The 15,474-nt window shown below is 36.6% G+C and overlaps 2 protein-coding genes across 3 annotated transcripts in view; one reads left to right on the top strand and one right to left on the bottom strand.

The window, feature by feature from the left end:
* LOC124223139 (defective proboscis extension response 1) overlaps positions 1-2,221 on the bottom strand; it is a 377,291-nt gene extending 375,070 nt beyond the window's left edge. Inside the window, exons 1-2 of one of the 2 annotated variants that reach the window (XM_046634869.2) lie at positions 2,155-2,221; positions 727-1,762 (exon numbers count right to left, since the gene is read on the bottom strand). In XM_046634869.2, the coding sequence (XP_046490825.1) occupies positions 727-862 (136 nt within the window). In that variant the 5' untranslated portion in view covers positions 863-1,762; positions 2,155-2,221. Of the gene's footprint in view, positions 1-726 lie in introns of both variants that reach the window. The other variant, XM_046634870.2, reaches the window with a different exon arrangement.
* Positions 2,222-11,179: 8,958 nt separating this feature from the next.
* Positions 11,180-14,690, top strand: LOC124223722 (putative ankyrin repeat protein RF_0381). The gene is made up of 3 exons (XM_046635957.1): positions 11,180-11,254; positions 11,664-11,841; positions 13,049-14,690. Exons 1-3 carry the CDS (start codon positions 11,180-11,182, stop codon positions 14,554-14,556), a joined length of 1,761 nt encoding a protein of 586 aa, XP_046491913.1. The 3' UTR covers positions 14,557-14,690.
* Positions 14,691-15,474: the final 784 nt, after the last annotated feature.

Here is a 15,474-nt window from a genome sequence, read left to right as displayed (position 1 = left end):
GTGGAGCAATCACAAAATCTGAATGAGACTGAAGTTAGTAACATTAACGCAACAAAACATTGGGGAGAAAAGTTACTATTTTGCAGCCTTACAGTGACTTTGAAGTGGTCAAGTTCTCAAAATATGAATACGTTTCGTCCTATTATGATTTATTGCATTCCTGGAACTTTGAAATAGCAATGTTTTCGAAACGTAAATCATTACAATAACGTTACTAACTGCAGCCTCGTGTTATAATGAGAGTGAAGTTAGTAACATTAACGCAACGGAATATTGGGGGAAAAAATTGCTATTTTGCAAGTTTACAGTGACTTTGAAGTGGTTAAGTTTTCAAAATGTGAATACGTTTTGTCTTATTATGATTTATTGCGTTCTTGCAACTTTGAAATAACAATTTTTTCGAAACGTAAATCATTACAATAACGTTACTAACTACAGCCTCATAAATCTGAAGGTATTGTCCTTTTTAAATAGCCAATTAAATATTTCTTTGCAGTTGAAGGAAATGGAACGATCGAAACCTGGCAAAATATCATCGCGTTAAAACTGTTGAAAAAAAAAAATTTCGATTTCACGTTAAAAGTCGTATAACGTCGAAATTCCGCTGCGAATTTCAACTAACCGCAATTCAATTGTATTGTACAAATTGAATTTTTGAACTTGGGATTCAAAGTAAATGGCAGAGAAAAACTTTCATCTAGTTATTAATTAAACGACTAGGCTTACCTTGAATTTGATTCGTCTGAAATATCAGTATGATGAAAACAGGGAATAAGTGAAACCACATTTTTACACCTATAATCACTGCACTGCACTGGGATGACACTTTATCCAGTTTTACGTTAGACCTTATAAGCGTCATGAGACCATAAACCGATTATTCAGGCAATAATCGTTGCACATTATTATAATTATTTAGTTATTTTGTTTTTTTTTCCCCCTATTTCAGTTACGACTATTTTATTATCGATATAACATTACTCTCGCAATGAAACATTATACATAATGTACAATAATACACGTTACATATATCGTAATTATTATTCATTCGTATTAATTCCCGTGGTTAAATTATGTGTATAAATTATTCACGGCACCCTCATTGAGAGAAACAATTACAACACTATTTATTATACATTTACTCAATAATTACACGTCCCGTAAACATCGATCACACGTATAATTATTATTCAGGTTCGTTAAAAATTACCTTTGTAACGAATGTGATTAATTATTGTTACTTTTATAACCACGCAATTGTTACGTTTCACCGTCATATTGTACACGATATTACTCACGCTCACTTTTACAGGTACAACATGTGATTACAGTTAAAATCTCACTTAAGAAAAGGGAAATTTGATTCGTCGGTAATTTTGGGATACCTTCTTCTCTTTTTGTTTTATCACCCTTATTTCCAGTTCGACATGTTTAATGTTTACTTATACCTCGTATCCCTAGCACGTTTTAAAAGGATCTCCTTTTCGTATATTCGCGACTTGATTTTCAACGTGCAAATACCAACGATCCGGAACTGACGCCTCATTTTACTCATTCTTCTGATATAACTTGTGGTTTGGGGGAAAAAAAAAAAAAAAACAAAAAACAATCGAACAAACTTCGTCGACAATTAATCAAAATGTTTAATTCGGGACGTCGATGAATCTTCTTATTTCATTAAGAATCCGGTTAAAAATATCAATTTATTCACACCGCAGTCAACGATTGAGTCTCCGTCGCATTTATTTCCATATTAATTTTCCTATTATAAATTACGATTCTTACATTAATAACCTGCACTTTATTTATCATAGATGAAATCCATGCGTACACGCCGAACTTATTACACGGGCATATGTAGATATATATATATATATATATAATTCATACGATATCGCAAATACAATATAAGTATAAGTGCATAAACAAGTGTATATTTATATATATATATATATATATATATATTTGAGAATGTAAAAGAGCGATATAAATGAAAAGAGAATAAGGCTGAGAGGGGGGAAAGAAATGAGGGATAACGAGTGATGAAATGAGGAGAAAAATAATAAAGAACAAAAAGAAAAATGTCAAATATGAAAATTTATGCGCGTAAAAACACGAGGCGTGAAATTTTTATCAGAATGCGAGCGATAACACCGTCGGGTCACTTGATTGTCGTGTAAGGACACATCGGCGCATCGTGGAGCAGCCCGAGACAGCGCGGCGCGAAATGATTCTGCGGATCGCGTTTTATCCCAGGGACGCCTGCGCGCCTCTGCAGGCGCCGAGCGCCGCGACGCGCGACGCGTCCCGACGTAACGCTGCAAGCCGGCCGTCGGTGCCCGATCAGACGCGACCCGACGCGACGTCGACGTCGACGACGATATCACGCTGGACGTCACGGACCGGCTACGACGGAGAGAAACAAGTGGTTAATTTTGCTGGCCTTGACGAAGCCAGGCTAAGAAGTGAAAATAACCGATGAGGGTGGGGGTGAAAACGTAGGAGGATGCAAAAAATCAAAGGGCCGCAAGATTGAATTTAGAAAAGAAGAGAGAGAAGACAAAAAAAAAAAATGGAAAACTTAATTGCATAGAATTTAAAAATGGTGAAAGTCGAGTCGAAGTGAAAGATCAGAAAGGTCGGAAACATAGAATGACAAACTGTAGGCACACTGCGAGAGAAATATTTAGTTTCGGTTACCGCTCGGTCCTTAACTATTTTCATTTTTTACCACAAAATATAGTTCTAGGTAGAAAATGAAAATTAGTTTTCTAGCCGTTACCGGAAACTCTAGTATCCGTTACTATTCTTTCTCATTACGATCACTGTTGCTATATTCTCTTGCAAATGTTGCGAAAATTTAATGCTCGTGCAACAATAAATTGATGTTAAAGCCTTTTTTAACTGAAAAAGCAGAGTAAACCTAAGAAACTGATTTTGCGTTGCAATAAACAAAAAAGGATTGACGATAGCGCAAAATGGTTACGTGCACCACGTTTTTCGCAATTCCAACAATATTCGAACGGTTTTTTCATGTTTTTCATCGAATAACTCGAAAACTGCTGGAATGATCATGTTCATAATCCAATAAGTTCTCGGTTACGAAAAGTCCCGTCGATTGAGACAAAAATTATCCAAATTTGGTGATTCGTTCGTCAGATAAACCGTCGGACAAAAATTGATGATCCACACCCAAAAGTCCATTCGAAAATGGTTGGCGACGATTCCCTAGACTTCGAAACGTCGAGATCTAGTGAAAACTCAACTTTCCGTTTTCGTGATTACAATAACTTCCCTTGTTTTTTTTGGTTTTTTTTTTTTGCGTCTTCTTAAAAAAAACAATAATAAAAGGAACAGGATGTTAAAAACTGCTAATAGAAGGATATCGAGAAGTAGAAGTGCAAAAAATCGAATTTTGAGTGAGCCGTAAATGCGATTCACGGATTTTCAAAATACAGAACAGATACATGTGGAAAAGTCAATGTTAGAAAGACAAAATCTGAAATCGTCAGAATGGATATAAGATCGGTATAGCATAGTCCTGACGATTCTGTAATTTGGTTTTCTACACCGAGCAAAAAATATGGTGCATTCACGGTTATGCAGAGCCTTAACCTTGATTGACAGGTTTGACTTACCCAAAATATGGTAGCTTTTATCATTTTACTGGTCGCAATGACATTTTTAACGACTTATCTTGACCCCGTATGAAGGGTTGAGCACAATTTTACCACAATTGTCTCCCAGTATACATTTTGATCTTTCTAAGTTTTCACTTTTCCACATCTTGATAATATTCTGCACAAAATGGCGTTGTAAAAATGTAAATACACCAACCTAGGCGTGCCGGCATCTCAATCCGTTGACCTCTGGATTTTTCTGGCACTGCCACAGAATCGACGGATGATTGAAATGTAGGATGAGACATGAATTTTTTACTCCGTGTAATAGTTCATTCTGTTCAAGATTCTCAGGAATGAGGATTCCCTTTTTATATCGGGTTGTAAACTAGGCCCGTGGCTGAAAAATAAAGTACAGATTACAGCTAATTGAAAGTACAGAGAGGTGTTTAATACTGATCAGGTAGGATGAGTACTGATTTAAAAACAATAACAATAATAACAACTCAGGCCAGCAATCAGCTGTCACTTAAACTCGATAATAATAATATTTTAGAAGTTAGGTTGAGCATTGTACTAAAAAATTCTCTACCAATTTCTCGCCAACATCTTACTGGTAAGCAGCGTTGCCAACCCTAAATAAATTTCTTCAGATCTAAAGAAATTAGAGCCCGTTCAAAGAGAAATAGAAAAGTTGTTTTCGTGTTGAGAAATATTGTCGTTTAGGCGTGAATCTGAAGAAAAATTGAACATCTCTGACGAAATTTCAAGACTGATAGTGAAATCTCTAAATATGGTCTGTGAAATTGCAACAACAGAGGTTCCTAAGAAAATATGCACCAATTAGATAGCGTCTAAAATTTTGAAACCCGCTTATTAGACGAATGGGTGGTTCTAAATATTATAAATAAAAACGTATTGTATAACTAAAAGTTCGCAATTCGTTGTGCTTACAATTGAGATTGTAGGATATGTATTTCTAGGAAAATTAATGTCCATGTTACAGAGCGAAAAAATCAAATATATCATGTATTCCTATATTTACTGAGTTTCAATACCGTCAAACATCACTCTTGAACGTGAGAAATATGAAGATTTATTGTGGTGCCATCTACGTGAGAAATCTGAAGAATTGTTTTGGCGCCATTCGTCTATTAGGTTGGCAACGCTGACTCGGTAGGCAAGTTAGGCGCGGAATATGTAGCGTACAAGTGTGAGAAACGTGTGAACGAGAAACGTACGAGTGAAATATTTTCACAGGGCTTAGAGGCAAAAATAGCGGGGAGCAAGAAAATTGAAAAACGTGAAATAAACTGGAAAAACGTACAAGTGCGAAACGTATAACCGAAAGTCTCATTGTAGTTGCATTAAACGAAAGGTTTAAATTATTTTTCCTCTCTCCATGTCAGTAAATTTTAGACATAATGTGCAATACGTGTGAATTAGGAAGTTCAACAATTCCGTTTGATCAGATAGTAACCGAGTTTGAATAATTCAGTAAAAGCTATTTACAAAGCTGTTAAAGCTGTGATACGAGGGTGAGTGCGAGGCGCACAAGTACGCATACACCGCACTCCATTAGCAATATAAGCCATGGAATATGGAATTAGCTGCAATTATTACTAAGGCTACGTCATCGATCGATAAATCGTTAATCTTCGATTAATCGATTTGTCGAGGATACGATTATCGGAAAAACGGATTAACCGATTACCTGAAACATAACAAGAAGTATACGAATAATCGATTAATCTCACAGCCTTGAAATTTATTACCGATTGTGAATTCAGGCGAAGGAAAAGCTGAACATTTTTAACAATTATTCAAAAATATCATTCGAAATCTTTATCCGATGTAACCCTGAAGAGATCCAATTATTTAGATAATTATGCAGTGTTTTGATGAGAAGTTGTCGATAATATTTCAGAATTTACCAGAAATATTCAGAGACATATTTCTAATCGGGATCGCTATAAATGTCAGTTTATTTTTGCTACAAGTTTCAGAAAAGAATGTTGCTCGTGTTCTTCAATGAAATTTTCTTCATCAACCTCCGAATCCAAAATTACAAACAGCAGTTAAATTTTTAAAAAGCTCAACCGAATCCACAAACACATTTCAGAGAAGAAGCTTTAACAAATATTTTACGTACTAATTTTTTCTCAGATTAGCTGTCATCGAAACGGAAGAAAAAGTAGAGAGAAATTGAAAAAAAAAAAAACAAGTAAAGCAAGTATCAACTCTTCAATTCCGCAATCCGGTATCAAGCTTATCATTTTGAAGGCGTTCAGTGATTTATCGAAATATTACCAAGTTAACTACTAAATTGTTTGATACACTTTAGCATTATTTATTGAAATAGTGCGACTTATTTACGATTAAACCAATCCGTGTAATCCTCTCTTGAAACATTTTACAATTCGTTCGTCATTTTTCCGTTGCCTTATTCCCCTATTTTTCGTCAACGTCAACCTTGGGACATTTTTAGAATTGCTTTTCCAATTTTCACTTCCTTCCAAGAATATAGAAGGAAGATGCGGGGTCTAGCTTGTAAGTAGCCGATGGTATAAAAATCGTCGAGTGTTCGCCATTGTGGTGTGATTCGCCCGTGAAGCTCTGTATATAATATATGTGTGTACATATATACATACATATATATATGCCGCATGTGCCCATGTACATCCAGGACACGGAAAAGTTGGGCGAATGGTGAGAGGAAAATTATTTCTCGAATAAGAAATTCTGCAGATGCTGTATATAGGTATTGTATGTATAAGGTACCTAGTAGGTACCTACCTATCTATATACCTATTCACGTTCGAAAGCCGATAAGAATAGTATTTTCAGAAGAGAGATTTCAAGATTGAAGAATGCGAATGACATCTTTTGATAAGCGGATGGAACTCTTATTCACCGTTTACGGATACACCGTATGTGTATATTACATAGACATAAATATCACCGAGAAAAAAGGTCAGGCAGTATTCATTTTTTCAACAGTGTGAGATGGTATATTTTTTTCCTTACTATCACTATTATATTTTTACTTCAAAGCGAATATAGCTCGGTTAACAAAATTACGCAGGATTCGCATGAGTAAATCTGATGGTAAAACAGCATTTATCCCTACCTTTTTCTACTTTTTATTCGTTGATCGTTGAACTTTTTGAGTAAGTTTAAAAATCTGAAATTATGAGGGATTTAAAAAAATTTCGAACCTCAGTTGGAATACATTCAGTCGTTTAGAGGGGTTGAGACTGAATTCACGACGGAGACTCGATAAAATTTATGATTAAAAAATTGAACAAGCTATCTTCAATATCGAAATTGTACTTCACGAACGTCAATACGTTTCGTCGTTTTTCAAACACTCAACTCCTGTAAAATTCGACGGTACAGAATGACGCAAATTAAAAAAAAACAACTTACTAAACGTATCAAACACGTACATTGCAGTTTGTTGCTCCGTATGAATACCAATTTTTGTTGATTTACGCATTACGTGTTTTTTCAGGACTCAAGAAAAACAAAAATGCATGCAATGAAACTCTGCGTGGAAACAATATACGCAAAATAACACTCGAGCTTCGAATGACGAACCGAAGAGATCAATAATAAACAACTTTTGTTATTTCTTTCATTTTTCACCCAGAGCGTTTGCTCGTTATCTCATCACGACAGCAATTGTACAACGATAAAATGGTCAAATTTTTCGTAGTTTGAGAAGGGCATGAAGTGTGTTTTGAAACGAGACTGCAGACGCCTATAACAGTTATAATATGTGTTACACAAACTGGTAATACGTGAGACCGAAATTTCGTTTATAAAAGCCCAATTCATAAACGTTTTAGGTAGCTAGGAGCTCGAGTGTTTTACTTGGGAATTGCGTCCCATGAAAATGCATTAAAACAGCAATGGCCAACCGACGAAGCCCCTTCAGACACTCTTGAGAATTTGTATAACGCATTTCGTTATAAAATCGTTTCTATAATCCAAGCGAAAATAATTTTTTTTCAAAATTCTGCTGGAATAATAGTCACAGACAAAAAGGCATAGGCAGATATGTACACTTGGGGACAATGAATCTGAGACGGCTAATTTTTTACACTACACAGTTATGTTGGCAACACAGAGAAACCTACAACGTCATAGTGGGCCGATCGCGATACAAACTCAATCTCAATAAACATAACATAACCCATGACCGTCGAATCTAACTTCATAACACGTGTCAATCTAACAAGTCTTCATCCCCGCGGTATTCTAAGGTTAGATTCGACGGTCATAGGTTATGTTATGTTTGTTGAGATTAATTTTGTTTCGCGTTCGGCCGACTATGGCGCTGTAAGTTTCTCTGTATTGCCAACATAACTGTCTAGTGTAAAAAACTAGCCGTCTCAGATTCATTGTCCCCAAGTGTACAATTATGCTCGTGCATAAGTGGAATGAAAAAAAAAAAAAAAATAGAGTTCCAAGTGTTTAATCTCATTAGTTAGAACAGTCTGCCTGTGCAAACCCTTAAGGCGAGCTCAAGTAAAACTTTGTCTTGCCTAATTGCAAGCCTGGTGCACGGACCTTTGATTAATCTCTGCGTCGTTCTTCGGTCTGCAAGATATTCCCACGTCTCGCTGCAACAATCGCTTATCGGGCTTTAACGAGGACGCGGGGAAAGGGAGAGAAGCTAAAGCTGCAAATTTGCGGCTCCTTGCGGTAATTGAACGGTGGGCTAGCTCACTGGCTGGATGTTACGGAAGGCGGCTTACGTGTACGCGGGCCGACAATGACGTAGATCGCAGAGCTCTGATGATGACTAGGCGGATATGATGTTTAGAGGCGATAGTGCGTAACCCCGTTATGCGACGAGGGATAAATTACCTAGGAACGAAGTATATATACCTAGATATGATTCTATAGACAGGGCTTATACGTTAATGGAAGGATTCCGCGAATCTAGCCGCTTCAACGCCGGCAAATAGGCAACTGAAGCTAGGTATAGGGTATGAAAATACCGGGGCAATCTCGTGAAACTTGAAAATCAACTGCGCGTGCGCGAGTTTTAACGGCTGTTTGAGCAGACTGGCCATCCCGAATTTCAGCTGTAACACTGTTTCTGGCGGCGATGCAGTTGATACGAATTTTCGAGGTTAGAATCTCAATTAATTGAGGTTGTGACTCGCAAAGGTTTGGAAAGCATTTGTTATTCGGTCGGAAAGTTGATTCTTCAAAGAACAGTCGGAATTCAATGCTTATACTGTGAAAATTCAAACGTACACGTTTTGTGTACGTTGGCACCCTGCATCGCAGATAAGAATATCGCCGCGAGAAGATTTCGCCGACCAATGAGATTGAATCATTTGGCGCATGCGCAGTTGATTTTCAAGTTTCAAGAGATTGTCCCGGTATATCCATATTTGACTGACGGAGTCTGCCAAAGCTTCAACTGCGGATGAAAGGTAACAAAAATAACGATAAGGGTGTACTCCGAAAGGTTGATTACTCCGTGAATCGTATAAAGTCTCTTGAAATCTTTGAAATCTTCTGAAATACTTTGTAGTCTATAAAATCTTTTTATAACTTCTAAAATCCTTTATAATCCACTGAAATCATATGAAATCTTTTGAAATCATTGAAATCTTTTGTAATATTTGAAATCTTCTGAAATCCTTAGAAATATATTGAAATCATTTACTATCTTTTGAAATCCTCTACAGATGAAATCAAACCTACTTTATTTTCTTATAAGTGTTGCGATAATTTGATGTTGCTGCTACCATAAAATCATGTTAAAATTTTATTCAACAAGCCAAACAAAATGAAATTTCTTTGAGTGTAACAGCCTATTGCATTGCCTCTGCTTTTGGTATCTGGGTACTTGTATCATATACTTGAGGTATGCGTTCGTCAAATTATGCGCCCAAGAGTGCCTAACAGGCGATGTAGACCAGACAAGACGAGCTCGTCTAGACGGTTTACGATTCTCTCTATTATGCACCCTGCGACGCCCCCCACGCACAAAATACCTTACAGAATATTTCCAATTTCGGCCCTGAGATAAAAACATTTACCTCGTTCATTCTACAAACAGCAGGATCAACAGGTTCAATCCATCGAACTTTATACAATTTCCAAATGCAATTGCTTTCTTAAACGTAGTCAGCGGCACAATATCAAATTTGGATAAGTAATTTAGAATTCAATCAATTCTGCATCAGAATTTCAATCACCTACCGTCTAGTCTACAGGATGCAGCATAATGCCGTATGATTGATAAAGTATTCTGGAAGAGAAACATCTAAGATGAAAATTCGAGCGGAAAAAATAAGATTCCAATAATAATCGCACGCTTCTCTCATCCTCCCGTTTCCTTCACGCAATTTCCGTCTCTCTCTCTCTCTCTCTCTCTCTCTCTCTCTTTGCCGAAAGGAAGCCCCAAGTATTATCTGCTCAGTACATGCTTCGCATACTAAATAGTTTCATCTTGTTCTAAGTGCTTGTCGTACCAGCTCACCTATACTACAGTAATAATCAACTTTAGAACAATTACATTCTCAGCTGTTTACCCCCCCCCCCCCTTTTTTTTGCACTGCCATTTTTTTTTATTATAACGCAGTCAGACTAAACCCACTAAACAAATTTTACTTTATCCAAACTTTACTCAGGCTAGAATCACGACAAGTCCTGTTCTAAATAATTAGATACAATGTCCGTGTATCTACGCGTAATAGTTATAGTTCTAGTACTCCCATTTATTTTCATTTTTCCTCGTCTCCTTACAGCAAAAAAAACATGATCTTCGTCCCGTTGAATAAACTTAATTTACAGCTGTAAACGTTTTCATAATATAGGGCGAGTTATAAAGATGCATTCAACAAATTTTAGTCTACCCAGCTTGCAGCTCCGTCATCCTAAATTTGCTATAAGCCACACCGCGTCTTTTGAGAGAAATAAATTTTCTCCAAAAAAAATATCGAAATGGTTTGGATCGGCCGACGTAGCTGCTCATAAAACGGTCCAGTTTGCTTCCCAGGGGGATAAACTCGGTTTTATATTACGTTTGTAACATCGCTGGATACAGAATTACTGCCAGAGTTGAGCTTCGCGAAATTTTATCCTTCCGAATTGTGGAGCTGTGGGTATTAAATCAGATTCTCTTTGCTCACTGAAGCTATAACACGTCCCGACTATTATGCATGCTGTCCAGTGACCTGAACAATCTGAAAATCCCAGAGGATCATTCTTTCACACAAATGTCTGGGTGCTAGATATATTTGTTATAAACAGTATCTAAACCGTAGCTATTGAATTTTCTTAAATATTTAAATTTCACAATTTATAGCGATTTTCAAACAATACCAAAATGGATTCATATTAAATTTTTTACGCACTCACAAAACTAAGTAAGCTTTTTTTTACATTCTCGCGGATGAACTTCGAAATCGTCCAAAACTTATCTAAGAATTTCACGAGGTGTTCACAGTTCATGAAATACTTTAAATAAAGATCAGACTTTTCCGTCTTCTAGAACTAGCTTGAAGGTTTCAAATGTCAGACTGGGTACCATGGCAGTTACGCTCATGTTACGCCTTACCGGCACCGGTACGCCGATATATTACCGACTGAAAGGTGGTCAGTTGGTAATATGACCAACTGCCGCCGTTGATTACAGCCGTCATTCTTACATCGCTATGTCAATACTGCGAAGTAGTCAAAATTTATAGAGCGAGCCACCAATTAAACTCGGAATTGCTGACGTGCAATTCCATTCCGTCGTTCCAGTGGTCGTTTCACATTCTACCGTTCCTTTTCGTGGGAATCCCATGAAATTACCATTCTACGCTTCAATAACCGAGTGCGTAGCTCCCGTGTAACTTATGCGTGGTAGGAGGTCAGTCCAAACCCAGTATCCATACAAAGGTTGAAGGCGAGTAACGTCGGTGCGATATATATTCCGGTTCTATAGTCAGTTCAGTTCTCGTCCAGTTTGTCACATTTATTCAAACACTTTGACGGATTTGAAAATGATAAAATTGAATCGTATTTCAGAAAGGTTGTCAAAATACAAAGGATAGCAACAAACTATCCAGCACGATAGATACTTCGTACAGTTCGGTCAGCTGGGCTGTAATTACCGGAAAGAAGTTTTCAGAAGTTGCAATCATCTTTCCTGAATTTTCTGCGTTTGATCATCTTCTCCAGTGGTCACCTATTTCTGTGAGCTCAGGTAAGGCGCATTGATACACAAGGAATATTTGGTGAAAGTAGCATTCCGAACAAGTTGAGGTGAATTTGCGAGCTGCGTTACTGCTGTAGGAAGTCTCTTCCTAGAGTGTGAATAGCCATTTTCACCAAATATTCACGGCACGACGTTAGGGTATATAACTGCAAACGTTATTAACAGTTGATTTTTTTTCAAAATATTGAGGGTTTGTTATCCATGATGAGATATTGTGAGAAACAGTTGAAATTTAAGATGAATATTGGAAATTGGGTTTCAGGTGTTGTATTTAATGACAGAGGTTCAAGTAGAGTATTTATATTTTATTTATTATTCAGACGACTATCCTGTCTGAGAGTTGCCGGAGAACTAACCGATTGAACGGTTGAATTAAGTGCATCGAGCGCTGGTAGTTTTTAGCCGTTTGTATATCTTATTCTTCGTAAACATGGATAAGCCTCTCGAAGAAGGACCTAACGTCTTTTCTTTCTTCGAGTCATACACACTAGTCATGATGTTATACAAAATATATTCCTAATTTATAACAAGATTATTTATGCTCATATTCCAACAATGAATAAAAAAAAATAAGAAGTAACAGCCTTACATACATACTTTTTTGAAGTTTTGACACATTTTACTCAATTTTCATGGCGTAATAATAAATTTTGCTTGCTTTGATCATAAAAGTCCTCTGCATACACAAAACAATGAACAATATCGAAAATATAGCCAAGACAATATCAGACAGAAAATAGCTAAATCATAAGTACGAAATAAGAATTACGAAAATTTCATTCACAATTCCCAGAAGATATTCCTATGTCATTATGTTAAAGCCACAAAGCATTCCGTGCACAAATTGTCCTCTACTATCAGACCTAATTCATCGCAAAACTAAAACATCATTATGTATGTAAACCGACGTGTAAAAAGACTTTCTTTTGCAGATTTTTCTATTACAAGTCGGTGAAAATTGGATATGGCACAATAGTTGAAGAATAATACCTGTCAACATTTATTGACAAAATACAACAATACTAAGTCCGCATGAATTATGATATATTAAAAAGTAAAATAACACAAATGCTCAAACAGAAAATCGTCAATTGAAGAAAACAAAAAGTAACCAGATCCTAATTTAGAAAAAGTTGAATCACTAAATTATATACATGTAGATTTTTTATTGAGTAAAAAGGTTTATCATTTTTAGTAGCCAATCGCCTATCACCAACTGCCGAACTTGAGCACGAAATCGAGGAGCTTAACACAAAATCGAAAAAAAGATTGGAAGAGCCGACAAAATGTGGTTTCTCAAACTTAACGGTGTTGGGGTGTCACTTATCTAGAGGTCGTGATATTAATGCCAGATTTAATTTTGATCAACCTCCATTATATTTGGAAGCATATAATGGACACCCGGAGGGAGTTGATTTATTGCTAACTAAAGACACAGATGATGGTCTTGAAGACAATACGAGATTGGAAACAGTATTGCACTCTGCATCAAAGATTGGTCATTTGGAGACCGTGAATACTTTATTGAGTAACGGGGTTTCTGTAAACGCTAAAACTATCGAACTCCATCGTACAGCGTTACACTTAGCAACAATGGGGGCTCATTTGGAGGTTTTTAAATCACTAATAAACAACGGTGCTAATATTAATCTTTGCGACAAGGCAGGCTGGACAGCATTGCACTTTTCATCCAAAAATGGTCATTTGATAATGACTGGTATCTTGTTAAATAAAGGTGTTGAAGTTAATGCCAAAACCACTGATTGCCATCACACTGCATTACACTTTGCAGTATTAGGGTGTCAGCTGGAAATCGTTAAAATACTGTTAATCGGGGGCTCTGATTCAAATCTTAAATGTAACAAAGGTATGACGGCATTGCACTACGCAGTACAAAACAGTAACTCACCCATTGTTAGTATTTTGAGTAATCATGCAGATATTAATCTAGAGAATAATGATGGCCTGACAGCTTTGCATTTTGCAGTGCAAAATGGTAATCTAGAGATCGTAAATATGCTATTGAAAAAAGGTGCTAATTGTAAAACAAAAACTACAGATCTTGGTCTCACTTCATTACATTTAGCAACAATGGGAAATCATTCACAGATTATTAAGTCTTTATTAGACAATGGTGCCGATGTCAATGTTAAAGATCACGCTGGTTGTACAGCCTTGCATCGAGCGATGACAAATGGTAATTTAAAAACTGTCAGTAGTTTAGTAAATAAGGATGTTAAAATCAATGTCAAGACATGTGATTTTGGCGATACAACGTTAAATTTAGCAGCGAAAAAGGGTCACTTTGAGGTTGTTGAGCTTTTATTGAGGAAAGGCGCTGATGCAACATGTAAAGATAATGATGGCATGACAGCACTGCAGTATGCCACGCTAAACGGTAATTTGGATGTCGTTGATATTTTTTTAAATAAAGGCACTGACATCGATGTTAAAACAACTCGTTCTGGTCACACGTTATTAGACTTAGCAGCAAAGGGTGGACACTTGGAGGTTCTAAATTTATTAATAAACCAAGGTGCTGGCATTGATGTCAAAGATCACGCAACTCGAACCGCGTTACACTATGCAGCTGAAAATGGTCATTTAGATATCGTCAATGCCTTGTTGGATAAAGGTGCTGATATTAATGCGAAAACTGCTTATTATTGGAGTGCTACACCACTGAATTTAGCGGCAAAATAAGGGCACTTACATGTCCTGAATGCGTTATTACGCAGAGGCGCTAGCGTCACTGATGGTGGCAACTCAGGTATAACAGCGTTGCATCATGCGACAGATAATGGCCACGTTGAGATTGTTGATATCTTATTGAAGAAAGGTGCTGACGTTAATGCCGTAACTACTGATCATGGTCATACACCATTATACTTGGCAGAATCTGGGGGTCACTTGGAGATCGCTGAATTATTAAAACGACATTTAGAATTTAGAAAACGACAATCCAAAAAACGACGAGGGGGCCGTTGATTATTGATGAAATAAAGATAAACCAAAAAACATTCAGTTACAGACACATCTGGCTAGCAAAGCTGTTAGTCACCTCTCAGATCTGTTGAATTTGTTCTGTCCATTTTGAAAAAACGACATGGTAAACTTAAGTTTCATTAAAACAGTGCACTGCGTACAGTATCTTGAGAGAAACAAATAAATATGATTGATAGTACTAGAATAAACTTATGGTTACGTTAATGGAAGAACAAACATTGTCGGTTCAGCTCTTTGTTGAATCTTTTTTACCAATCGAAATGATCTGAGAAACAAAACAGTTGCTTCTATCGCAGGTGTATCTTTGTTTGTATTTCCGATTATGTTTACAGTAATTCTGGTATGATTATTAACAGATAGACTTAGTATGGTATACAAAAATAGACAGTATCTAAACGATGCATAATATCCTTTTAATCTGATTCAGAAAATTTTGTTAGAAATATAAGAGCATGCAAGGTAGGCGAAACATTCTAGCAAACGGCATTGTGATTATTGTTCATTGATAAGTTGCACGTTTATATGGAGCATTCCATAAGATCTTGATCAAGATTCTACATCGATGTCTCAGATTGGCTTTATAATTTTTTGTATGAAAGTACGTGACTAACGCAA

This window comes from Neodiprion pinetum, chromosome 7 (genome assembly GCF_021155775.2).
Source record: "Neodiprion pinetum isolate iyNeoPine1 chromosome 7, iyNeoPine1.2, whole genome shotgun sequence".
Lineage (NCBI taxonomy): Eukaryota > Metazoa > Arthropoda > Insecta > Hymenoptera > Diprionidae > Neodiprion > Neodiprion pinetum.
This window is presented reverse-complemented; position numbering and strand designations above follow the sequence as displayed.

What these genes read in the sequence shown, in the direction of transcription:
- LOC124223722 (XM_046635957.1), top strand. Translation starts at nt 11,180, where the DNA reads ATGGCAGTTACGCTCATGTTACGCCTTACCGGCACCGGTACGCCGATA. An exon ending in GACTGAAAGGTGGTCAGTTG is followed by an intron (nt 11,255 to 11,663) that starts GTAATATGACCA and finishes ATCGTATTTCAG; the next exon opens with AAAGGTTGTCAAAATACAAA. An exon ending in ACCTATTTCTGTGAGCTCAG is followed by an intron (nt 11,842 to 13,048) that starts GTAAGGCGCATT and finishes TATCATTTTTAG; the next exon opens with TAGCCAATCGCCTATCACCA.